We start from the raw sequence: 26,683 nt of genomic DNA on the forward strand, positions 1-26,683 counted from the left end.
GTTAGGGCAGAAGGAGCCACGGGAGAAAGAGGCTCTAGGGCAGCCATTGTCTTTATGACAGGGAAACTTAATTTGAAGGCCATTAGCGTTCCAGATCAAACTTTCAGATCACGCTCACAGAACAGACTTATGACTGGGGAAATAAGGGGACTGAAGGAAGTGGGGAATGATGGAGAAGATGGAAAAGGAGTAGTGTTTGAGGCTGTGCAAGGCATAAATGTTGAGATTGAAGTATTTTGCTGACATGTGCCCTATGTGCAGGGCCTCGTGGATTGCCTTTCCCTCTCAAGAGGCAGAACTGCTGCTTTGCAACAACTTAAGATTAGGGCTGGATACAAAGAAACATTTTTTGGGCTCAGAAACATAAATTAGCAGCATTCGATACAAATATTCCAAACACATTAGACAGTCCTTCCGTTTTCAAAAACGTTTGGTCTGGACGGTCTGCAAATTAGGATTCGTTTAGTGACTGTAGGAGTATATATTCTACAATTGCAGGCTTTCTGATACTGCTGTACCAAATAGTATCTGCATTTCTTAAATGACTGATGACAAATGTTTCCATCAGCTAGAGAGGATTTTACAGGGGTGGAATCTAAATTCTGCATTCTCTGTTTGGATGAAACCACCGTTATAATACCCTGCCATTGGTCTAATGTAACTTCTTTTAAAATGCTTGCAGTCACACTTTGAATGAAGAAACAGCAGAAGTAAATAATGTCAGGACCCTAATATCCTGGTCCTTATATCCCATTGGTCCTACTAGAATTTTTTCCTGAAGATTGTACTGGAATTTCAAGTGACCAGGAAATGTGTTTTCCAATCAACGTCTGTGTGTTTGGGTTTTTTTGTCACATCTGTTTTTTCCTTTTTCTTCCCTCCCCCAAAGTTGCAAATTTGGAAATTGAGGAGGCACGTGAGAGGAAGCATTTCCATATTTGTCCTTTTTCCCGTATTTTTCCTAGACATATGTTGCTGACTATTGTCAAGAATTGGATTCTAGAGCTAGCAACCTTTGGCATAACAGAGTAAAGCAGTTCTTAAAGTTTGTGATCTAGAATGTTTCACATTTTTGTCCTGATTAGGCCATCACTTTATTCACACAGGACTATAATCAATCATAGAATCATAGAATAGTTTGGGTTGGAAGGGACCTTTAAAAGTCGTCTAGTCCAACCCCCCTGCAGTGAGCAGGAACATCTTCACCTAGATCAGGTTGCTCAGAGCCCCATCCAACCTGACCTTGAATGTTTCCAGGGATGGGGCATCTACCACCTCTATGGGCAACCTGGGCCAGTGTTTCACCACCCTCGCCGTAAAAGATTTCTTCCTTATATCTAGTCTAAATCTGTCCTCTTTTAGTTTAAAATCATTACCCCTTGTCCTATCGCAACAGGCCCTGCTAAGAAGTCTGTCCCCAGCTTTCTTGCAGGCCCCCTTTAAGTACTGAAAGGCCGCAATAAGGTCTCCCCAGAGCCTTCTCTTCTCCAGGCTGAACAACCTCAACTCTCTCAGCCTTTCCTCGTAGCAGAGGTGTTCCATCCCTCTGATCACTTTTGTGGCCTCCTCTGGACCTGCTCCAACAGGTCCATGTCTTTCCTGTCCCTAGTTTTCCAATTGAATCTCTAAGATAATCTTTAAGGCTGTGTGCAGCCCATGAAGAAAACACTGAGCAATTCCCCTTCAAAAATTTAAGAAACAGAATGATTCTGGGATGTATTACTCTATAAGCAAGCTGCTCATATTTTACTAATATAAATTAGGTCTTTTACAGTGGTTAAAGCAGCTTTAGCAACCTAGGTTTTGTCAGCCTCTTCAGTTCTGGAAGTCTGTAAGAACAACATTTGCTCATCAGTTCATAATTCCACCAAGTATAATTCCAAAAGTCAGGCTTCAAGGCCTTTGTGAAGGCAGAGCTTCAATCATTATCTGACGAATGTTCCTTTTACATTGTTCACTGTTAGCTTATCTGTAACTAATGCAAAAAAGGAAGACATTGCTACTTATTTTAGAATTGAAGTGTCTAGAGGTTTTCTAGATGTTGTCCATTGTCCAGGTTGTCAAGATGTAATCCATAGACTCCCTTTCCTTTTCCAGTTTAGCAGAGCATGTCCAGCCTCTTTATGTCCTTGTGAACAAATGATCTCCAATGACACTTTCAAGAATTTGGCAGGTCAGAAAGGGGACTGCTGCTGAGCCAGTAAGTTCTTTAAGGAGAGGGGTTACCCATGCATGGAAGAGATAGAGATAACGCACTTCAACAGTGCTAGGATAGAGCCACCTCTGTGGCCGTCCTCCTCCCCACCTGCGCCTCCTCCCCCATCTCAGGTTCTCATCATAGCATTTTTTTCCCTGGCAAATCACCAGAATAACCAGATCTCTTTCTTTCCCTCCTATAGTTCTTTTCTTCCAAGTCTGTTAATGGATTGAAAGTATTAGGATCTTTGTATGTGGTGTTGTGGAGAGAATAAGTGGTGCTCATTAATGAAGGGTTGTTATTGTGTGGTACTTTTATTTTACAGATATTTCAGTATGATGACAAAAGTTCTCTGAGCAAAGATATTCCTACCTTGGAAATTAAAAAGCTGCAGGAGCAGAATGCCAACCTTCGGGCTGCTATTGCACAAATGCGGAAAGAAATGGAGAGTCTTGATGAGCAGATGTTGTCCTCTCTTCCTCTGACAGAAAACAGACTGCTTGCAGAGCAAGGTGACAACTCTTGCCACAGAACTCTAAATTCAGTTAAGGAAGTGTAGCGGTCACAGTCATGACCTGTGAGGGCTACCCGACCCGCAGATGTGTAAAGATCGTGACCGTGGTGTTCTCAGGATTCCACAATACACAAGCACACAGAGGTCTGAGATTCTGAAAATTTCTTTATTACAAATTACTACAAAACTATTAGTAAAAACAAACATACACACACACAGACACTATAAGTCACTACAAAACTACCACTGGGAAAGCAAATGTATATGTACATTGCAAGAGTAAAGCAAATAGATATATATCACAAGTTATTACAGAATTCCAGCTAGTGAAGCAAGTATCAAGTACCATAGAATCACAGAATGGTTTGGGTTGGAAGGGACCTTTTAAAGATCACCTAGTCCAACCCTCCCACCAGAGGCAGGGACATCTTTCACTAGGTCAGGTTGCTCAAAGCTCCATCCCACCTGACTTGGAACACTTCCAGGGATGGGGCATCTGCGACTTCCCTGGGCAACCTATTGCAGTGTCTCACCACCCTCATCATAAAAAATTTCTTCATAGGAGAGGTATTCTAGCCCTCTGATCGTTTTCATGGGCCCCTGCTTTAACAGGTCCGTGTCTTTGTTACAAACCTTTACCTATGCATGTGCCTATAAATATATCATGTGAGGTGGTACTGGTATGACACTCACCAAACTGCCCCCAGAAGTGGGGCTAATCGACGATGGAAAAAAAAGTCTCACATCAAAGATGATCCACATCACTGCCGGAGTCAGCCAGGCGTCCCCAGTGAGGGTCCAGTCTGTCCAGGAGATCGCGTGCAGGGAAGTTCTTGGAGAGAGGGTCTTGCAGAGAGGCTCATTTTGGGTAGGTAGTGAGTTACTTTTTGTAGCTTTTTGGTGCAGATCTGTAAGTGGGCACAGGGCATCACTTCCAGCTAGAGTTGTTGCCGACTCCTGTTGTCCTGGAAGGTCAGTCCATTATCATGGTTTCTTTGTCCTGCACCCATCAAGCTTTCTTTGTCCTGCTTACTACGACTGAGCTCCAAGAAGATGCCCTTCTTTGTTAGTATGTTAACCCGGTGGCCTTTGTGGAGGCTCTGTCAGGAAGCTAAAAATCTGAAAACATGTCAATATTAAAAGTATATAATGCTTTCAAATGCATCCCTTTACCAGATACTGTTACACATTAGTTGGGTGATTTTTAGCATCTCTTAGAAACATTTCAGTATATTATGTCTTACACTTTCATTTTTACTTTTTTTCATTATCCTTCATGGGAAAGTCAAAGCTGATAACATTAGAAAAAAACAACCCAAAAACTGCAGAAGGTATGTCCATTACAACAAGATACATTTTGTAGTAAATTTCTGAAAATTTGTTAAGTTTGGTTTTTATTGGCTCTCATGCAGGCCTGTTTAGAAACAAAACTGGATTTTTTCTTCATGCTTATGACTTTTGGAAGTCTACAGAAAAGAGGAAAGGAAATCAGCTGTAACTTGGTAATGGAATAACCAGCTCTGATTTGTTTTGGGTTTTAAAAAAAAAAAAGGCAAGTTATAAGTTTTTCAAGGACATCTTTTATGTCTGTGGAGTAAGTAGCCCTGTGTTTAACACCTTTTACCAGTTACATAAGTGCAGGTGGAGAGCTGCTTTATACACGTCTGTGCCTCATCTAGGTAAACGTTTAATTTCTAATTGCTTCAAACTATTCCAGAGCCACCATGCATTGTTTTCTGTATTTCAGAAAAAATAAGATGGGTTTGATGAGAGGTATTTTGTTGTACCAACTGTTTTGCTGTCGTTATGCTTCTCTGTTTTAATTTTGCAGTGAGACTGGATCTGTGTGTTACCAGTTTGCAGAATTAGTTTTAAACTCATTTGTACATTTGTACAGTCATTCATACAGTAGCATGAAATCACGAGCTACTTAAGTGTGCAGGCATTTTTAATAAATATAAATATTCTAGCTTTGCTAGTAATGAGACATTAATAACCAATTAAAGCAAAACCTCTGTTAATTTTAAATAAAAAAACAAATTCAAGCATAGTTTTTTGTCGCAGGCAGCTAAAGTTAGTCCGCTGTTTTTTAAAGATGTTGTAGTCCAATATGTAAAAGATTTACCGCTGCTAGAGTTTAGCAGTGTCCAAGAGAAGCAATAATCTTTGTCAGCTGATAAATGTAAGTCTTCAGAAATGTATTATCCATTTTCTTTATGGCTGAAATGCTTTATTAAACTGAAATAATCTTTCTTATATCCCTTTTAAAAAAGTATGGTGATTATATTCAATCACTAAAAGAGATGATAATGTTAAATCCGAAATGCTTAAGACAATGGGAGAGTAACTTGGAAGGGCGCTTCTGGTTTCCAGGAAGTCACCTGTTCTTTCCCCTGACTTGTCCATATACATCAATATGTTCAGACTCACATTTTTACTGGAACTAAAAGAAAAATTTTTCAGGATTAACTTCCATTTATTGGTGATTTTTTTCAACTGTGATTGAAAGAAGCTACTGTGTCTTAATTATTCTTGTTATACTCAGTATTGCCGGTTTCCCAAGAATGATTAAATAATGCAGTATTGGAAGAAATGAAAACTTCTCTGTGCTCCTTACCCACAAATTGATCTTTCTAATGTGTCATCTCTAGTCGCTTCTGTATTTATAGCTGACCGATGTTTGCATGTTGTGAGACTGTACTATTTTTTATATTTCTTCTGTTTACAATGTATCTCCTGAAGTGGTATACATGTATATTAATGAGGCCGCGTTCTGAAGCAGCTGTTGCTATGAAAGCCTAAACTCTGTGTAAATACATATACATTCATATTATACTCCTCTTCTCTTTTAGGTTCATTGTGCACAAACAAAATTTCAACTGGAACCACTGTGGGCAATATGAAAGTCAGCTCAACTAACTTGGATTGTATAGTAAACCCAGATGCAGAAAAGGTACGAAGAGGTTTAAACTACCTAAAATATCTGTGTGCACGTGTGTGTGTGTGTAATTAAATACATAGCATGGTTTTTTTGTTTGAATAACTAGTAAAAACTGAAGCAATATATGCTTATGTGGTCAGTTAGTAATAAGTGTAAGCTAGATGTAATTAGTGTTAGTAATAAGTTAGTAATAAGTGTAAGAGAGTCAGCAATGATTTTTTTCAGCCAAACTTATGCTCATTCTTTCTAGGGAATAAATTTTGACTAGTCTTTCCCTGGCACAAGTCACTCCTGATCTTTCAAGGCCTTCTTGATATTTTTTCTTTTCCACTTGCAAATTCTTAAACTACTGTGTAACACCTCTTCGAGTTTTTCGTTGCAAATCCATATTTTAGCCTTTTTTTTTAATACCAAAAATCTTTCCATATGCCTTGTAATACGGTAGAGATGAAACTGTAGATACTGTCTCACTACCGGACTCTGACGAGAAGGTCCTGTGAAGCCTTGGTTGGCGGTAGACACGCCAATGGATTGCATGCTCGGTTGGGGGGGTGGGTGGCTTTTCCTAGGAGAAGCCGGTAACTGCCGGCTTGCGGGGCTCGCTTCTGCCAGGCCCGCGCCAGGGAGTGGCGCGGCTGCACCGGCAGGGCCAGCAGCCACGGGTGCCGGCTCGCCAGCCCCCGGGCCCCACCGGCAGGACATCTGGCCACGGTGGGCTCCCATGCGTGCCCCCTAGGTCACTGGGGAATGACTTGGTATGGCCAGGAGAAATAACTGAGCACCAACGTCAGTTCGGAGCTCTCGCCACCCACGAAGGAAAAATTCACTGGCTCTGGGAACATTTTTACTCAGTTCTAGAGTTTACAAATGTCATTCCCATTGTGTTATTTTAAAGGCTAGGAACAACATCAACATTAAAGTGTGACAGAGGCATCTCTCAGAAAAATAATAAAGGAATTGAAAACTGGGACAAATATCTAATACTACGTAAGAAGTAAATCACTATATGTTCTCCCCTTCCTGTCTCCCAGCGATTTCATGGTGTAGTAGACAGAGTCTGAAGTAAGATACGTTAAAACACAATTAAAAAATAAGGGTTCTCTAATTTTCAAGTCATCTGTAAAATCTACCAATATCTGTTTCATGCCTTAATCTTACTGTTAAGACTCACCAGTACCTGCCTAAGTTCAAGAAAATTAAAATAATAGCTAAGTAATAAATAAGGATGAGAGGTGCTGATTACATTCAAAGCTAAGAGCTTTAAGAACTGAAACAATATCAATGTTTAAATAAAACTTTGGAGCCTTGAGAACCTTGTGTGAAAACATGCACAACCCACCAGGTGCAGATCATGTCTAATCTTAGCTGTATCTCTTTGCTGAACGTAGAAGGAGATTTGTTTGTTCCTGCTGTCAAATTATATTTAGGAAATCATTGTGTGCCAGTATAGACAACACAGATTTATTTTTTTCTCTTTGGCCACTTCCAGAATTAAGTGAAAACTGAATTTTATACCAACTATTCTTTTCTCTTGCATAAAATGTTTTACAAACCACTGTCCAAGACGCATTCTCATTTTCTTCGCATTTCTTTAAGTGGGGATAGAGCCTTAAAAGAAAAGTAGAGAGTGGCTTTGCCTTGGAGACAGTAAGATAGGAACTGAACATTCTCTGTGCCAGAGATTAATCCTTTGCTTCATGATGCTAAACGATAATTGAATGCTCAGGGCTGGATATGAGAACAAGAACGTTTTTCACGCAGCGATGTGCATCTTCAGTGTGAAATGCTAAATTACTTGTGCTTCATATGTATAGGCATGTAGTAAATAGCAGATGTGCAGGCCAAAACTTGAAGTGAACAAAATGCTGGAATTGTAGTTAATACTGTCTTCGCTGATGTTGAACTATCATTTCCTGTCTGTTTCTGCTGTCTGCTTTATTTCTTCTTCCTTAGTGGATAACAAGCCTTTTTAGGCATAGACTGGCAGTTGGAAACAGTCCCAAGAATATCTTACAAACAATGGGCAAAACTTCATTAGAATTCCTTACTGGATTTTAGAAGCGCTTATCTTTTAACATTCTTCTACGCTGTCTTTGTGCTTCTTACATTTATTAATTGCGTGCTAAGGATGTACTTAAGGCCATGATGAATTACAGGCAAAAATATTTCTACCTCAGGGAGTTTAGAATCTGTTGGGCAATAATGGTAACTAAACATGGGGGTGCTGATGTGAAGTCAATACAGAGAGCCATAGTGATAGTTTTCTTTTTTCCCATTTAATATAACAGAGGTTCTGGGACCATAATCTCAAAATTATAGACTCCAGAGCTAAAATGCAGCTACAGAAAAAGAGGAAAGTTTATTGTGGAAACCGGTAGAATAGGCATGTAGACTTTTGCGTGTATGTATATTTTTCTTCTTTTCTCTTTGTATCAGCTCTGAGGAGAGGTTTTCCTCCCACCTTTTTTTTAGTACCCATCTTTTCTGTATTTTCTCTCTTTCGTATTATAGAGTTTCACTCTGGACATGGATCTAAAGGTAAAAAGATTTCTGAGTTCCACTCCTAACTCTACAGCTTATGATCTGTCACCTGAAAAAAATCTTCTGTGTAATGCTGCTAAATGGTTTTATGAAAAGTTCAGGAAAAATAGAAGCTTAAGCAAATGGTATTCCTGCCCCAGCCATGTGATGTGCTTTTGCCTCTTGGTACGGTGAAGGTGGTACATAGTGTGACAACTAGTGCTACCATAATTGGTCATTGCCTTGACCTCTCTTTATGTTAAGCCTCAGTGTGTTAATGTCATTGTTTGTGTAATGAGCGGTAGAATGTAATAATTTGTGGCTGCTTATATTAATCGCTTGGATATAGGTTGCTATATGTACGCCAAAGTGGCCTTCCTTTTTTCTTTCATTTTGGTGTCTTTCTTCATATTTTTAGATTCTAGTCCTGCACTAATTTCTCGACCTTTCTCCCCCGTAGTGTTTGTGGGCCTGTATGCTTTTTGTGTATGTTCTCAAGGGCCTCATCTGTTATGGTAAAACTATCCAAAGAAATAAGAGAATGGGAGTTGCGTGACACACTAAGGCAATGGTGGTTGGCTTTTTGTCAGTATGGATAACACCTTTCAATTTGTACTCCTTGAATCGCAGTGCTCAGGGTAATTTAGTTGAAAACTGAATGGGATTTCACAATTACGGTGTAGTACACTTCTAAGTAGTTTATATATAGAAGAGTAAACATATAGATGAGCAAGAGTTTTGTAAAACGATTTTAATGTATGTGACATATTTCGATACTTGTGGCAATGTGTAGTATTCAAAAAGTCTATAAGGGAGATGATTTGTTCAGTGAATGATGAGTATTTAAATGGATATTGAAAAGTCTCCTCTGTAGTAAGGGGGCTGAAAGAGGACAGTATATAGCTCTTGAAAAACAAGGATGTGATCTTTTGGGTAAATACTTTATCATAACGTATATGCACAAATGGACTCAGGTTTGCAGAGACAAAACCGGTTGTAGAATCTTTACTTTTCACTCTGCGGCCTTTCTCTTTAAAACAATGTTTTAAGTCATATCTACCCCGTATGTGTGTATGCACACGATGATTACGGAAAGAAGGGGTTTTGGTAGCTTGCTGTCTGCTGTAAAGTGTTTTTTTCCACATTTTATCTTAAAATTAACTGCTCTCTAGTTCACAGTTATACAGTGTTTATCCTATGTGTATTATTTTATACTTACAGTTAACAATATTTGTGGGAACATCCCAGGCTGTTACATTGATTTGCTCCACAGTTTAATTTGCCCTGTATTGCTAACAAAATCTTGAAAATGGATCCTCAAAAACAGGCTGTAGACTTCAACTTTACACTTTTTCTTCAAGTGGCTTCTAATGCGTGTTTGTACAAATCTCTAAACCCACAGACCACACTTTCAAAATATTAATTATAAGCGCTATCTGTTTTTTTCAGGGGCCGAAACCCAAAGTTCTTGAAGAAAAGATGGTAGGTCTTGGACAACAGTTACCTGACATAGGTCCTGGTGTTGGTATTCAATATGGCGTCAGCTGCACTCTACAAGGAATGCAAAATAAACTGAAGGAAGCAGCAAGAAAAGTCTCGATTCTGAGCCAAGAGAAGCAGCGGCTGATTGAAATGGGAAACAGACTCAGGGCAGAACTTGGAATGGTATTAAAGGAAGGTAAATTTATTCTACTGAAGAGTGCTAGTTTATATATTTAGAATAAAACCTGGGAATCAGTTCATCCTTTGAGCTGGAGAGAGCTAGGCTTTAATATGGAAACAAAGTGCTGGACCTGACTGATTCTTGATCTGCATAGTTTTGTGTGAGACTGCGGTGCTAAGTGTTGCAAGTAAGATTATCCTGTGACAGGAGGTGCTAACGTAGAACAATGACAGTCTGTAGGCAGTGACTTTTTGTTGATGAATATCTTAGATGAAGGACTCCCTGGTGCTTAGATGTCAGCGTGGGAACTGGAAGTTGAACTAAGACTTCTTGTAAGAGCAGAAAAGAGGTAGTTTATCTCTTGGAATAAAAACTAATGCTTTATGAAAGTGGAAGAGGAAGCAGAATAAGCTTACTATAGAGTAAACTTGAGTCAAGAGTATATATAATGTAAGAAGATTTCATTGTGGACATTTAAGCTCCATGCAACAATTGCTCTGGCAATGAAGCAAAGGAAAAAAACACGAGGCCCGTTTCCACATAGCATTGAATCCATCTGCAATGAGAAGGCCTGTGTTCTGTGTTTCACTTATGTCCACTATAAACACTTGCTGGGAATGTAATGTTGATGACAAAATAACAACAGAGAATGCCTTCCTCAGTATTTTCTCTCCTTTATAGGACTTTGGCATCCTGTTAGCTCTAAGCGCTGCACAGTTTGTATTGCCTCTGGTAGTCTTTTTCCAAGAGAGCTTGTCAAAAGAACACAGTGTCAGCTGTCAGCTTTAAAGCATCTACAGCACAGGCTTACAACACAGGTAATGATACGCTCTCTGAAATCTAGTGATAATGAGCAGTTAAGCCACTTCTAATTCCATGAATATAACTTTCCTTAAAATTCTGCATTTAAGTGTCTTTTACTGACTTTAGCTCAAATCTTCCTCTGGAAGAATTATAGAATTTCATAGAATTATAGAACATCCTGAGCTGGAAGGGACCCATGAGGATCTTCGAGTCCTGACTCCACACAGGTCAACCTAGAAGTTAAACCATGTATCTCAGAGCATTGTCCAAATGCTTCTTGAACACCGGCAGGCTTGGGGCTGTGACCACTCCCTGGGGAGCTTGTTCCAGTGCTTGACCACCCTCTCAGGGAAGAACTTCTTCCTAATATCCAGTCTGAACTTCCCCTGATGCAGCTTTAAGCCATTCCCTCGCATCCTATCACCGGACACCAGAAAGAAGAGATCGGCACCTCCCTCTCTACTCCTCCTCATGAGGAAGCTGTAGACAGCAATGAGGACACCCCTCAGTCTCCTCTTTTCTAAGCTGAACAGGCCAAGTATCCTCAGCCGCTCCTTATAAGTCTTGCCCTCTAGTCCTTTCACCATATTTGTTGCCCTCCTTTGGACACATTCTAATATTTCTATATCCTTCCCATACTGTGGAGCCCAAAACTGCACACAGTACTCGGGGTGAGGCCACATCAGTGCTGAGCATAGTGGGACAATCACTTCTTTCAGCTGGTTAGCTATGCTGTGTCTAATGCACCCCAGGATACAGTTGGCCCTTTTAGCCACCAGGGTACATTGTTGACTCATAGTGAGCTTACCATCAACCAAAACCCCCACATCTCCTTCTGCAGGGCTGCACTCCAGCCTCTTGTCCCCCAGGCTATATGGACATCCACGATTACACTGTCCCAGGTGCAGAATCCAGCATTTGCTCTTGTTAAATTTCATACGGTTGGTGACTGCCAAGCACTCCAATCTATCAAGAACTCTCTGTAAGGTCTCTCTACCCTCAAGGGAATCAATGAGTCCTCCTAATTTAGTTTCATTGGCAAACTTACTTAGCGTGCACTCAACTCCTGTGTCCAGATCATTGATAAAAACATTGAAGAGAACTGGCCCTAAAATTGAGCCCTGGGGAACACCACCAGTGGCCGGCCACCGGGCCGATGTTACCCCATTTACTTGAAGGGTTATATTTGAGACTTCAAAATTAACTTTTTTAAACGTGATTTTCATCCAAGGAATTTCAGAAACACTTGTGTTAATGCAGCATAAATGCAAACCTGAATTACAAGTATAAGTTTCATAAAACTTAGTTTTAAATAAGTAAGATAGGCCATTTGAAGGATTTGCAGTATGCTCTAAGACAAACTTGAAAAAGATTAATCAGTGAGCATATTTCCAAATATCCACAATGCTGGGATTTTAAAGCACCCATGTCCAAATTACTGTAACAGCACATTTTCCCTATATGAAAGCAGGATATATAATTAACCTGTCTCTTACCTTTTGTAATTAAAATACAACTTTTAATAGTTAAATTGCAGCTTTCATCAGAGAGACAAATGGATAAATCCTGGCTCCCCTAGTAGTTAGTGGCAGACCTCCCAGTGACTTGGATAGTCAGGATTTAACTATGTACTTTACTTAATTGATCAGCAGATTTGTTCCTGTGAGGATTGAGTCAGAGCAGCTGATTGTCGTTGTAGTTTTGAGGGCAGTAAACAATGTTATTTCAGAAAGAGTGAGGTTGTTGCTCCGAGGTATAAAACTCCAGTAGAATTATTAACCAAGTTCAGTTGGGGAAATACTTCCTCTGCGGACCTCTCTGGGCAACTTGTTCCAGTGTTCGATCACCCTCCCAGCAAAGATGATTGAGGTTTGGGTTTTTTTTTCCCCTTTATGCTTACGTGGAGTGTCCTGTACTTCACTTTCTGCCCATTGTCTCTCATTCTTCCACTGTATACCACTGAGAAGAGTCTAGCTCAGTCATCTTTACCTCCTCCCACCATCCTATTCAGGTGCTTATCCATGTTGAAAAGGTCACTCCTGACCTGTCTCTTCTGGAGGCTAAACAAGGCCAGCTTCCCCAGCCTCTCCTCGTATGTCTGATGCTCCAATTCGTTGATCATCTTTGTGGCTGTTTGCTGGACTTGCTCCCGTATGTCCATGTCTTTCTTGTACGGGGGAGCCCAAAAGTGGACACAGTACTCTAAATGTCATTGCACCTGTGCTTGGTAGAGGGAAATAATCACGTCCCTTGGCCTGCTGGCAGTGCTTTTCCTGAGGCAGCCCAGGATGCTGCTGGCCAAAGGCCTCAAGAACGCATTGCTGCCTCATGTTCAGCCACCAGGTTTCCTGTTCCTTTTCTGCTGAGCTGCTTTCCAAGCAGTCAGCCTCCAGCCTTTTAGATTGAAACTGCAATCTCCTCTGCCTTTGGGGAAAAAATCAACTGAATTAAAGCTGATCTCCTCTGGAGGATCCTGTTTATTTTTAATTCTCTCTTTATGCATTCTTATGTCTTTTAACTGAAATCAAGAACAGATTGAGAGCCTTTTTGTGGATTACTGAGGTTCATCCAGGAATATGTAGGAGATTTAAGTTTAATGTTTCTCTTTTTACATACTAAGATCTCTATGATAATATGAAACTACACAGGAGATAATCCTATCATGTTGCCGGATTGCACTAAGAAATCACAACTGTCAGTCATTTACTTGAAAATTTTACCATCTGAACCCGTTCTAAAAACATCTTAAACATTTTTACATCTAGACACATTCTAAAAAGATAAGACTGAATAACCACATACTCGTTTTGCGCATGTCATCCTGTGTTTTTTGAGCCTGAAGTTACCCCTAATTTCTTCAGATGTTATCTGGTTGGCCTAGGTATATTACAAAGTATATGAAAAGCCCAGCATCTGGCCAGACAGTTTGAATGACAAAGGTGAGTTTCTTAAAAGAGCCAGTGGAAGTAAAATCTAATGCATATTTGATTTTTCTTACAGTTAAGAATGGGGTTAAAGAAAAAAAATATATTAACCTCTGTAGTTGCTTAGAATAAGTGCTACAAATTAGGTAAATGAAGGTTAAGTGACTTAGCTGGTACTAATTTAACCAGTTGTATGTCTGGGGATGACATGCTTTCAATTTGCAATGTAGTTCTGCTGAAAATAGATCTTTTTTCCTGTGAAGTAAAACAGCGCTGCAGATTAGCCATGTAATTATACCCATGAGAGATGTTAGCGGGACTAATTACAATAACGTCTGGGTCAGTAGATTTAAGAAAATAGTGTAAAAAGTTGAAGTGCAAAGATCACACAGCAATTAAATTTGAGAACAAGTGTTGACAGGGTCAAGTTCCGTGTTCTGCTATCAGGTCTTTAGGCAGACAGTTATCCAGCTTCTGCACAGGATTGCTGTTCTCTTGGATAAAGAATAGTAGTAAAAACAGGTACTACTTGTTTGGAGGGCTCAAACGTTTGAATATGAAAGGAAAATGCTCTCCAAGCATCCAAAGTATGCAGCAGTATTTCAGCCTGGAAAGGCAGATATTTGGGGAAGAAAATGAGTACACATATTTCTTGGCTAAGGTGAATCTGTCAGATTGAATCTATGGCAACAGTTTGGAATATGTTCTAAGGGAACCTTGCGGGTAAGAACTCTCTGTTTGGATGTCCTATCACAGGTGCTTGAATTTCTCTTAGCTTCTTCCTAGCAGAAGATATCCAACAGGAGGGGCACTCATGTTTGATAGAGAAAGGTTGCCTGCAGTCCAAAAGGCTGTGCTGTTAGAGTCAATTAGAACCGAATCTGAACAGACTGCTTGAGTGAAAATAAGCCCCTGTTCTTTACTGCCCATTAGTCAATGAAGAAGTTTTAAAGGTTGCAGTGTGAGCAAACATTGTAAACCATCCATCAGACAGTGATAAACTGAGAATGCCATCTGGTGTACCTTTACAGAGCTAATGGAGACATTCTTCCTTAGGTATGGCAGATAGTCTAAGGCAATAGAAATTGAGAACTATAACAGGTCAGTCAGGTAAGTGCAATGTGAGCTGGAGAATCTGGTATATTTTACCAAATTTATCTGATCAAGTTCTTTTGACATCAAAAGTATTAGTGAGGGCATCAAAAATACTAGTTAGGACACACCATAGTGAAAGCCATCTGGGTTCCGAGACTGGGAAGGCTCAAATTATTCGAGCTCTCCGAGAACAGGTCTGGGAATGCAGCACTGTTTTGCAACTGTTCATTGACAGTCTGAGGACCTGATCAAGAGCTGTCACAGCAGCGCTGTCACGAGAAGTATTAACGTCTCATTGTAGCATGGGGAAGATCCTCAGAGAAAAGAATCGGGGGAGCATTAAATAAATAGTCTCGCTGGCATATCAATGATACATCTTATAGGACAGTGGTATAGGCTGCTTCTGGAGCAGGAGATCTTAAACTTCTTGTAAAACGCCAAGGTGAAAAGGTCAACTCTGCTCCTAGATGACAGTCCTGAGCATATGATTCTGATCTCCTTCTTGTGGGGTTTCAGAAGGAAATAGGTGAGGTAGCTGTTAAAGTGTGCAGGAAGCCTGGAAAGTGGTCTGCCACAGGTGAACTTGCTGTGGAATGCCTCAGTGTGTTTGTGGATATATAATTTGTTCAGGATGCTTGCGAACATCTTATTAACTTAAAGGCACAAGCTTGGCATCCTTTGTTCACTTGAACTTTCAGTTCAGTGAACTGTTTCTTAAGCTCTTAAACTCTAACACCAGGAATAATTTTTACAAAGGAGATCAGGGTCTAGCAAAGCATTTGAGTAGACCTTTTGTAGCCTTCTTGTTTCATCTGTGCACTGCTTGGATCGAGGTCTGAAAAGGATTAGCTAAATGCTTATATTAAACGTATGTAAAGGCAATTTCTAGATCTGGGCAAAATTGCCACAATTCAAAACCACATTTTTTACCGTTTTTCTTTTCTTCTCCACCTCTTCAGTTTTTCTTTCTTTTACAGCTCCTCCTAGAACTTAGCTGACACTTAAATTGAGAGCAATGAATATTCATTGCCCATCCATCCCAGTCTTCCCTTGCCTTATTTTTAATGAGCTAGGTACTGTGTCTGCTGTTTTTCTGACATCTCGTGTCTGCCATGTTCTTTTTAAAATCATTAGATAGTTCTTGCTTTTGTAAGAATAAATAGATTTTTTAAAAGTACAATGTGTCCACGGTTCTTGGAGAGGTAGCATTTGACTGTGAGTTTCCAGATGGAGTGCTAAACTCCAGGAATAGTAGTCCAACCTCTTCAGCTCATGAGTTGCTTGGAGGTCATGGTTGAAGTGGCTATCACTGAGGATCTTTCCAGCTCTGGAACCTTTGGGATCATCTCTGTTACTGCTGGAATTTGTCCAGACTAGAAAGAAGGATAGTCCTTCTTATATCCAAGCTGCTCATCTTCGCTAGTCTCATTCCAGGCTGCTCTTTACCCAGAACATACGTGCTGAGGCTTCAGCTCCTGCACCGAAGCTGAGCTCCAGGCTGAGCTTCCAAACACTGCTATTCTAGTTTGGGTGGTTTTCTTCTAGGTAATCACTCTTACTAGCCAGGCTACATTTGCTCCTGTGTTCAAGATCATCATCCTTACCAAAAACTGAGAGAATTCATTGCTATCATACCTACAGGAATTTCAATGTCAAGTTACTTTATATGACGGGCTCATGTTTTGTTTCTTTAGTCTTAAATATATAGCAAAAGACTTTGATGTTTATTTTCATCTCCTTTGACAGGGCTGAAGCAGTTCGCTTTTCATCAAGTCTCACTTTAATTGCTCTGTGTTGAAAGTTGGTGAAACTTTGTGGGGTAATTGGGTTTTTTTAGTTGCTGACAAATTACTTTTCCATAGCTGATTTATTCAGTTTTTTAGGACTTCTTTGGGAGATTTTCTTCTGTAATTTAATCATGGGAAAAGGCAAAAGTGAAGAATGACCCTGACAATATAAACTTGAGTACCAAGCAGGGTGATAGTAACAGCAGCAAGAAATATAGATTTTGAACAGATTTAGTAAGAGGTTTATTAGGAGGGTAGTTTGGCCCTGTTGATCTGAAGGGAACATAATTTTGTGTAATATTATTTATAACTGATTATTTTAAATCTAGCAGTGTAACAGCAAACTGAGCAATAAACATATTATTTCTAGAGACCGTGAGTTATTTGTGTTAATGTAATATTTCATATTAGGAGCTGCGGTATGCAAAGCAACAGCATGCCTCAAGGATCTCTTCTCTAATTGCCTGCCCTACCTTAAAGGAAGAAGAAGCTCCAAGCAGCTGTGGGGAAGAAACAGAATTACCATCCACTGAGGTACAGTGCAGTTTTATCATCAGTGTAATTTGCCTTCAGTTGGATTTTTCAATTGCAGTTTCTCAACAGTCGTCTCCTGGAAGACTTAAAAATATATGTATTTTTTTAAGTTACGCATTGTTCCTGTACAAAATAGTATTTGTTAAGACTTAATAAACTAGGATTTCTCAATCACTTTCATGATGTTGTAATTAATCTTCTTGTACCACCTTTCGAAATTAAAAATAATAATTTTATTTTGTCTTGCCTCTTGCTGAAACCTCCTATCTTTCCAAGACCAAGATACCACTATGAGATTTAACCAATTTTCAGATGTCTTTGATGTGAAAAGTATGTATTTCTGTAAGATTGTGTTTGACTTTGAACAGGCTCAGCTAGATTTCTGTATGGAAAATCATGGGCCGGAGCAACGAAAGGCAGATACATCCTCAAAGATCGTTCAAAGTCAGCCATGCAGGCAGAATCCTAGTCAAGCCCAGCAGGTCCAGCTTTCTTCAGCTAGAGCACATAATTTCTGCCGAGGTATTTGGCAGACTTTAGAAATGGGATCAAGCCCTTCTATTCTCAGTCCTCAAAAGCACACTGACCAAGGTAAGCATGCTTTGTAAAGTAGTCACAGTATTTGACTCTTCTAGAAGAATGGAAGCATGGCAGTGCATTCTGCCCCCTTCTGCTAAATTTTTTACATGACTGCTACTGCTGTTACAGCCCTGTAAGCAGAATCTGAAGATCTAATGAGTTACTCGAAGGGAATTTCACTGTTGCCAGCAGAAGTAAGAATTAAGAGGAATGCCTATATAGCTCTCTGGTTTTAATGCTATAGTTGCAAATGCCTCTCCTCTTTTATTAAATAATCCTGGAAAATGCAAATACCCTTCTGTTTTGACATAGTCTAAACCTTATCTGGGACAGATATGAAAGTGTCTGTCTGAAAATTGCACACTTCGTGTATTGCCAAGGGACTGTTAGATCAAATTGTAATTTGGCAAATCCTTGCTTAATCATTACTTTTGTGGCAGGTTAATAGCTACAATACGGCTTAGTGTGCTAAGACCTAAAGGCCAAAAGTGAGGTCATGGGCATAATGCGATATATGCTATGAGCACACAGTGAACTAGGTATGGTCATTCACTAGAATTTTGTAGTCCAGTGCAACAAGTTGGAACATAAAAAAATAAAAGCAGACACAAATTCTTACATGTGAGACTGCATCCTGACCTGATCTTACATGTCAGACACTGTCAGGGTTAGGATGAGAGAAGGTAAAAACTAGGTCGTAGACTGCACATTAATCAATGTTATACTTCTACAAAAAGCATCACATGTTCTTGGAAATTTTAGCAGGAGCACCATTTGTAAGATATGTGCAGTAAAGTGTAGCCTCTTCACAGGCAAATTGTAAAGGAACTTTTTAATGGTAGCCATTATGTTGAGTAGTGTATTGCAGATGAATGGTACGTCTCCCAAACTCTTGGCCTGCTCATGAAGTAATCCTTCATCAGCAAAACTTTGGAAAACTGTTCTAACATCTGCTGACAATGGGGCAAAAAGTATTGGCCTTAAATTATAATACTGGAAAAACTTTAAGGATGGGTAATAATGGAGTATGTTCCCCAGAAGGATTGTAGACTCTTCTTTATTAAAGGTCTTTATAAATAGACTGACAAGCATTTCTTCAGAATGTTCCAAGTAAAGGTGATTTTTATTTTTTAATGAGAGGCATAGCATTCAATAAATTATTTCTTACAAGGCTGTGGGGATTGTGTGGGTTGTTTGCTTTTTTTGGTTTTGATATTATTATTTTTATCATCATCATTATTCCTGAGATCTGATGGCAGCTGTGGAGTAATATGTCAGCCATTTAGCCTTCTCAAATGAGCTTTATATTAATAATGACCTGTTACCATCACACAGATACTCGTGTGCCGTTAACCCCATACCAGACTGCAGGAGCAAGAATGCAACCACCAGGTTAAGGGAAGTGATTTGTTCCCCTCTATTTGGTACTTGTGAGGCGACATCTGGAGTACTGGGTCCAGTTTTGGGCCCTCTGGTACAAAGGACTGACAAACTGGAGTCCAGTGGAGAGTCACTAAGATGGCTAGGGCGCTGGAACACGTTACGCGAGAAGAGGTTTAGAGAGCTGCGTTGTTCAGTGTGGAAAAGAAAGAGTCAATGGGTGGTCTGATTGCTGCTTTGTAACTACCCAGTGAGGGATTTTGGCAAAGACAGAGCCAGACACTTAGAGGTGCACAGGGAAAAGAAAAGAGGCAATGGACACAAGTTGTGTCGAGATACGTTCTGAGCAGGGAGTGATAAGCACTGTGACATTTCACCCAGAGGTCCTTTGCAACCTACTTTACATCTATTTTTAAACCAGTGTATAGGTGCTATGAACCGTCTTTAGCAGCACACGAGAAAAAAACATTTAAAAGGGCTTTCAAAATGAAGAATGGATTATAAGTGTATTTATTCACAACAGCAGCGCATCGCAGGGACAAAGTAATGGGCATTGACAGACCTGTAGGACTGGAATGGACATAGTGCTGACAGTCATGATTCATGTGCTTTTTTTGTGGGGCTGGGACTGAAATAGGAAGAGTGTTTCAGGTCAGACCTACGTTGGCAGGATAAGCAAAAGGATGTCTTTGAAACATTACTGATAGTGCCATGCAGTTTCATGCTGCTGTATGCATGATGCAACACCACTGGCAGCCTTACAAGGACATCGGTTTCTTAACATCTAGAAATTTCCAGCCACCGTTGCAAAAGTTACTGTAGATTTTTGGGGATCTAGAGAATAGCAAAAGGGAAGGATGATGCTGCCAATGTGAAACAAGTGAAACATCAATAAGGGGTGTTATTTTCCTGAGAACAAGTTTAATTTGATCTCTGCGTCCAGGTTTTCCCTAAGAACACTTGAGCGGAGCTTCTTACTCAAACATACAGGCCCTGAAATACTGCATTGCAAGAATAGGACTTTTAAAAACTCTTTTACGTTGCTTAGCTTTCTCCTCCAGGAAACCATCCAAATGGTATCCTTAATTCTACTAGACTGAATTCTGCATTTCAGAAAACAAGATTGTGAAAGCAAAATCTTTCTTTTTTGGAAGAACGTCACCTCAGAGCAGAATATACAACATTTTCAAGGAGTTCTGCTTCTGATTTTTAGCAGAGGCTTGCATTATTTTTCATGCCTGAGCTATGGAAAATTAATTCAATCTTTCCTGTTTAAAACCACTCACTTGAATGTAATACGTTCATGAAACACATGGTTACAGTGGATAGAACCGTCATTAAGACGGAGTGACTCAGTACTGGGCTTTCACATACAAGTGACACACATACAGACTCGAAAGCTCAGTAACAAAAAATGACGTGCAACAAAGCAGACAAGTTAGTTTGCCTACTCAAACATTTATTTTACAAGTTCAACTCTGTACAAATCTGTCACACCAGTAGCTGTGTTTTATGGGCATTTCTGGTGAAACAGAAACAACTGTAGTGTGGGAATGATTTTTCTGAACCTGTGGAACAGCTTCATTCATTTTTTTCATGTACAAAACAGCCTATTGGGACTTAAAATGGTTGGCAAGTCAAGTTAGCCCTGCAATTTGCTGTATTTCCAGCATATGACACAATTCAAAACCTCAATGTGTTTTGGAGTGTTTATGACTACATGCTAACACTGAATTACTGAAGTGGGCTGTTACATACTTTATTCATTTCACCATCAAATTCAGAACTTGTGGAAGCTTCCAAGCAAGTCAGAAGGCTATGAGATACTTTAATTTTGTTTCTCCTTACTCTACCTGCTGATTTTTAGTTTGTACTGTAGGAACAAGATGGATTTAACAATTTGTATGTTAATTCTGCAGATAAGTAGAGAGAAAGGGTTTAGAAGGAACACAGGTTCCTTGTTCAGGTGTTTTTATTGTTCTGTATTATTGAAAGAAAAAGATCCTGCTACAGAGGTAGACAGGTACAAGCCATGATGGTATTAAAAGCATCAGTGTTACATACATTGGCTGTACTAGTAAGAAATACACTTCTGTAGTTCTTTCCTTTTTATATGCCCTATCCCAGAGGTTGAGAGCAGGTGGGAGACTTCACTTGGTCATCCATATCACGCGTGTCTTGAAGGCTGATGACAGGCCATCCTCAAAGGAAAGTTGCTTGTCAGAAGAGTTGTATGCTTTCCTGTGAAAACCGTGACACGTGTACAACTGTGTGATTAGCCTCTGTGCATGCTGCAAGGTTTCTCGATTCAGCTGTGGGCTATAGGGCCTTTTTTGATTTTAGAATAAATGTTAGGCAGGAGGAGGGGAAGCTTTGTAAAACAATTAGAAAACTAGAATTTATTTTTCTTCAAGTAATTTAGCTTAATAAAGTTTTTACTTGCTATTGGAGACACTTAGTAGTTTTTCTGAAAAGAAAGGCAAACATCACCTATTAAAGTTTGACTGTAAGACTGCATTTAGAGAGAAGCCAATACTGTGAAGGGTGCTTTGTGGTACCCTGTGAAAAGCTCCTGACCAGCTCTATCTCCTTGGGTGAACAGAGGCTGGGGTCAGTGCAGAGGGAGTAAGAGCATAAGGCAAGCTGTGTCTGCACTTAAGAGTGTCCCCACTCGTCACTTCTTTTATACACTTTTGGGATAGATGACACTTTGCATTTTCCATGCTAGAGGAGCACTGCAGTTTTGGTGGATGGTCCCACTGTACATTTTGAGAAACCCCACGGCCCCAGATACTCAGAACTGCGTCCTGAGCATATTAATTTGAGTTTACATTGTAGCCTAACAAAGAATGAGACTGAGCTGCTTTGAAGCAAAGTAACTTTTCTGGTTTACTACTTGAACTTGGATAGGGGAGTTTCTTTTACTGTAATTCTCATTGTTACTGTTACTTGCAAAGCTCTGTGGTCTGAAATTCTACACTTTATGGATCAAAAGTTATCTTAAGTGTTTCCACACTAGACAGAATTTCAACAGCTTTGACATCACTGACAGTTCTAAGAGCAATCCATGTGGGTAAAAAGCTGGCCAGAGAAAGAATCTGGTAAAATATTAACAAGCAGAAAAGAGCACTCTGGCTCTGGCTTCATTCTGGCTCCAATCAGACAAAGACTCATGATTTCTTTTCTGCGTTACATAAAACTTCATCTTTGAAGTGTTTCACAAATATTAACTAATCCCCTAGTTACATTTTCTTCACTTAAATGTTCTTCTCCTGAATAGGAACTTGCTTGAGTTGGTGTTCCTTCAGAAACACTGTTAGCCATAAGCAAATATCTAGTGACAAGTTTCTTAAGTGAAATTTTCCATCTGGGGAAATTTCAGTTTGCTCATACAACATGTCTACCTGTATCTCTTTAGTTCTGGAAAAAAAAAAAAAATCTGTGAATATTAATTTCTGACTGTAGTTAACTCACATCAAACAGAAGATATGTTAAGCATTTCAATACACTAAGCAGGTCCATTTTCAAAAGCAGTTTAGGCTCTTAACTAGGATCTTACTAGTTCTTGTTTCCAAGGTCACTTCTGAAAGTAAGTTACAGGCTTGTAAATTAGGTGTGCTTTTTCATTGTTTGTTTGTGAAAACCAAGCTACTGCATTTAAATTTTACTGCACGGTGCATATTCATGCTGATTTTATTCCAGGTCCTTCACACATGTGAACAGTCCCAAGCAGAACCAGTAACATATGAAGGTCCCTATTCAGTGTTCTCTTAGGATATTTCACTTTAAATAGCATTTCTAATTCCGGGGTATTGGTTCTTTGTCTTTTTCTATTTTGTAGAACTGACCTTACAAGTTTGCAATTTCATGGTTTTAAATTTCTGTGTTAACACAGATTTTTGACAGTCCGAAACTTTACAATAGCCATATAGAATGCTTATGTTCTGCGTTGTTGTTCCAAATACCTAACTAAGTAGCCTTTACTAGTTACAACTGTAGTGTCTCTACTAATGTCAAGAGACAAGCATACAGAAGGCTTCAGAGGAAGGGATGCATGTGATGCATTGGTGCTTGGTTACTTTGCCTTTGGATCTACAGGATTAGGGCCTCCCACATTATTTCTGGAAGTCATCCCCTTGGCCGAATACAAAAGACCCTTCAAAAGTGAGGAAGTATTTCAGAAAACAGACTGTCTGTAAGCAGTGTTGACTGTGTGCTATTTATGGATCTGCTCATTGCTGCTATTTAAGCCACAAAGAAGAGGTATTCTCATTCTGCTGCGGCTCCTGTTCAAGCAAAATAATATTTGAAGCTGTATCCAGTACCTTTCAGACACTGCTGCCTGCACTGTTCTAAACTGTTGATGTTGTGAAATTCTGCTTTATTATCTGCCAGATGTGGCAGAGGTTTAGGGTAATGCACTATAATGATTAAAGTCCTTTTTCTAGGCAGGAAAATATGCCCCCAAAGGTCTTCCATGGGCTCAAGCATCCTCCTTCATATCTTCTACATCTGTAGGTAACCACTAGGTAGCAAGCTGAACATGATTTCACATCAGTAGCGCAAGAGTCCACTGAGCTTTTGCCACCTGTAATAACAAATGCCACCAAGCTGACTCAGTGCAGAGATTGCACGCGCATGACTGAAGAGGTGGTTCAAGCTAAGCCTGAACATAAAAATTATTTTGAAAAGTGTCATGTTTTGACACTAGCCGCAGTGTCATGCTTTGCACAGAGCTATAAACCCTCAATAGATTAACTAATTCCATAATTCGATAATATTTTTTATTTCCTTCCATGTATAATTTTGTTTGGACTTTCTACCATGTTCTGATGACTATGAAAATTTACCTTATCCTACTAATAACTTATCTTTGTCAATTCCTGTACCTCTTGTTCTCGCTCTGTGATTGAATACTACCTTGGACTGAAGCCTGTCATGCTCAAAAAATTCAACTAGTACAGAATGCTGTAGCATGTGTTATCACAAGTATGTTATGGCTACTTCTGCTGTCTGCTTTGGCTCTCCATAGAAAATCTAGTTAAAATCTCAGTGCCTTGAAAAATAACGATTAAGTGGCTGGAGCCAAGCACCTGTAAATACTACCTGTAGCTTACAATGAATACTGTGGTTGACCAATTCTACTTATCTTAACTAATGAAACCTGTGATAAGACTAAAGTTCGGTTAGTTGGCGATAGTGGTTTCCAGAGAATTATGCGAGAGACTGCAGAATGGACTCCTTAATTGGTATTAAGACCAGTCTCCCTGTTCACCAACCAAAGATATTACTTTTTGAGTTAGTCCTCTCTAGTACCCACAGATATTTTAGACAACAAAACCGAAGATTTCCACAGTAAATGCCTTCCTCTGTGAGAGAAGATGAAAAAAAACCCCAAAAGATAATGGTAGTAGTGCAGCTTTGTCAAGCACACAGAATTGCCTTTGAGCCCTTTGGATCATGCGTATCCAAACACCTTTTGCTGCAGCTTTTATGGCTGCTGGTGATTTCTTGCAACAGATCAAACTATTGCAGCCAACTACTTTATCACTGTTTCACAATACGGGAACAGGTAGGTCTAACTTTGTATCATATTGTCCAGTGTGTGGTATTGCCTTGATTGATACAGATGTTCTCTCACAATGGAGAGAAGGGTAAACTTGTAAAATGGGATGTTTAAAAACAGCTGACCAGATAGGTAGTGCTTGACTTGAACAGTTATGCGAACCTTCCAGCTGTCTTCCTTTCTCCTCTTTTAAGCAGTCCGATGCTAATGGAGAAGGAACAGGTACAGATGAAGCAAGGATTGAGCAGGAGGTGCCGATGTATTATACCATCAGTGTAGCAAGCCTTAATGAACAGTTCTGTGCCTCCTGTGTACAGAAATGGTTCTGTTACTCACTCAGTATAAAACTTCGACAATGTGGCACTATGGCAGCGATATATTTAGAGAAAAAGAGTAAACCACTTCTCTTCAACTATCCAGTCTCATAATTGAATACAAACATAACTACAAAGTATTTTTATTTCTTTTTTTGAGCAGTGGAGTTTGAAGTTATACATTCAGCTGAGCGATCTGAAGAATCTCAGCAAAATATCAAAGCCAAGGATAAACTTGAAATGCCAGCTGCAGATTTGACAGTCAGAGGAACCAGGCTGGAAGTTCAGCGGAAGTTAAAATCCAGGAATTTATCTTGTGCTCATCCCATAAAATCAAAAATCTCTTCTAATGTGGCAAAAATCCGCAACTATAATATTAAAGACTGATTTCTTTGTTGGCAGTGAGTTCCAGGTACACACTTGCTATTAACTCACTTTGAAATACATAAATCAGATCTAAATGTCGGCTTCATTTTTGTATGTTGAGTTGGGATGTTTGCAGCCCAAAGAGAGAACAAATACCCTGTTTCATACTGTGCACCCTAAAATAAAGGGTTAATCTGTGTACCCTTTATTATGAGATTACAGTCTTCACTGTTAATACTGATTTATTTTAATTATATATGTTAAATATTGCTTGCATCATGGATTTAGAAATGCCCAGTTAATACATATGTAAAGCCTTGTGCCTTTAGGCAGGGCTTGCAGGTCTTCAGCAAATATTTTGTTGAGAAACTGTAGATGGGATTTAAGCTTAGAAGCGGGATGCCTCAACCTACTGTTTTCTTATAATTAACAATGCAACCATTAATCCTGTGCAGCTATCTTTCTACTTGAAAGAAAGGGGGTTGAAAAGATTACACCTGAATCTGTATTGTTTCTCATCTTCTGTAGCTCTTTCCACTTGTTCAGACAGCATGAAAGAGTATAAAATCAAACTTCTATTGTCATGCCAGTAATTATATTTTTCTTTAGCAAGAGATTGCATAGAGTTTAAAGCAGTGAAAAACATGTTCATTAGCAACAGTTAGAATCATACAGAAGCATTGTAAGAAGTAAGTCTTAGAACAGATGAAACTAAAATAAAATTTATTATTTGAATGAGTTGTGATGTAATGAGGGATATCTATATAGTTGTGGACACGCCAGGACATTGAAACAAGTAATCGGTGTATTTTCGCAAGATTTCCGGTAACACTGAGCTGTCTTGGGCTGTTAAAGTGATGAACTTTACTGTAAGTAAAGGAAATACACATGAAAAACACAAGAAAGACCTTTTTTACTGTGAGGATGGTCAAGTGCTGGAACAGATTGCCTAGAGAGGTTGTGGACCCTCCATCTGTGGAGATACTCAAAACGCAGCTAGACATGGTCCTGGGCAACCTGTTCCAGCTGACCCTCCTTGAGTAGAGGGATTGGACTAGGTGATCTCAAGATGTCCCTTCCAACCTAAGCGATTCTGCGATTCTGTGAGTGGTATCACTGAAGTGAATAATACTTCTCAGTTGCTGCTAAAAACATGTAAAATCTAAACAGGATTAATGAAGAGAGCTACTTATACACGAGTGCCTTTTTTCTGTAGCGGTTTTCTTTTTAGAAATGCTTTCCTGGTACTCTTTGCAAACAGCTGCTCTCTTTGGCATCTGACAATGTGGTAGTAATCATTTTGAGAATTTGAATAATTTTTTTTCTACTCCCTGCTGAAAATGTTTCGCTTCAGTGCCAAGTTGCTATGATATTATAATCAGATGCTAAATCTGCAGTAAATTTCATTGAGATGTTACCAAGCCAATATGAGGCCTGAGAGACCTTGTGAGCTTCTTCCTAAATCATTTAATTACTTGAAAATCCTGTCCTTGGATTCA

General features: G+C 39.5%; 1 protein-coding gene across 8 annotated transcripts in view; it reads left to right on the forward strand.

The window, feature by feature from the left end:
• CCDC57 (coiled-coil domain containing 57) overlaps positions 1–25,808 on the forward strand; it is a 52,483-nt gene extending 26,675 nt beyond the window's left edge. For all 8 annotated transcript variants that reach the window (XM_072881686.1, XM_072881690.1, XM_072881689.1 and 5 more), the window contains 7 exons: positions 2,523–2,709; positions 5,564–5,664; positions 9,622–9,850; positions 10,517–10,653; positions 16,857–16,979; positions 17,348–17,570; positions 24,982–25,808. In XM_072881686.1, coding sequence (XP_072737787.1) covers positions 2,523–2,709; positions 5,564–5,664; positions 9,622–9,850; positions 10,517–10,653; positions 16,857–16,979; positions 17,348–17,570; positions 24,982–25,205 — 1,224 coding nt within the window. In that variant the 3' untranslated portion in view covers positions 25,206–25,808. The remainder of the gene's footprint in view (positions 1–2,522; positions 2,710–5,563; positions 5,665–9,621; positions 9,851–10,516; positions 10,654–16,856; positions 16,980–17,347; positions 17,571–24,981) is intronic.
• The last annotated feature ends 875 nt before the right edge of the window (positions 25,809–26,683 follow it).

This window comes from Ciconia boyciana, chromosome 16 (genome assembly GCF_034638445.1).
Source record: "Ciconia boyciana chromosome 16, ASM3463844v1, whole genome shotgun sequence".
In the NCBI taxonomy this organism is placed as follows: Eukaryota; Metazoa; Chordata; class Aves; order Ciconiiformes; family Ciconiidae; genus Ciconia; species Ciconia boyciana.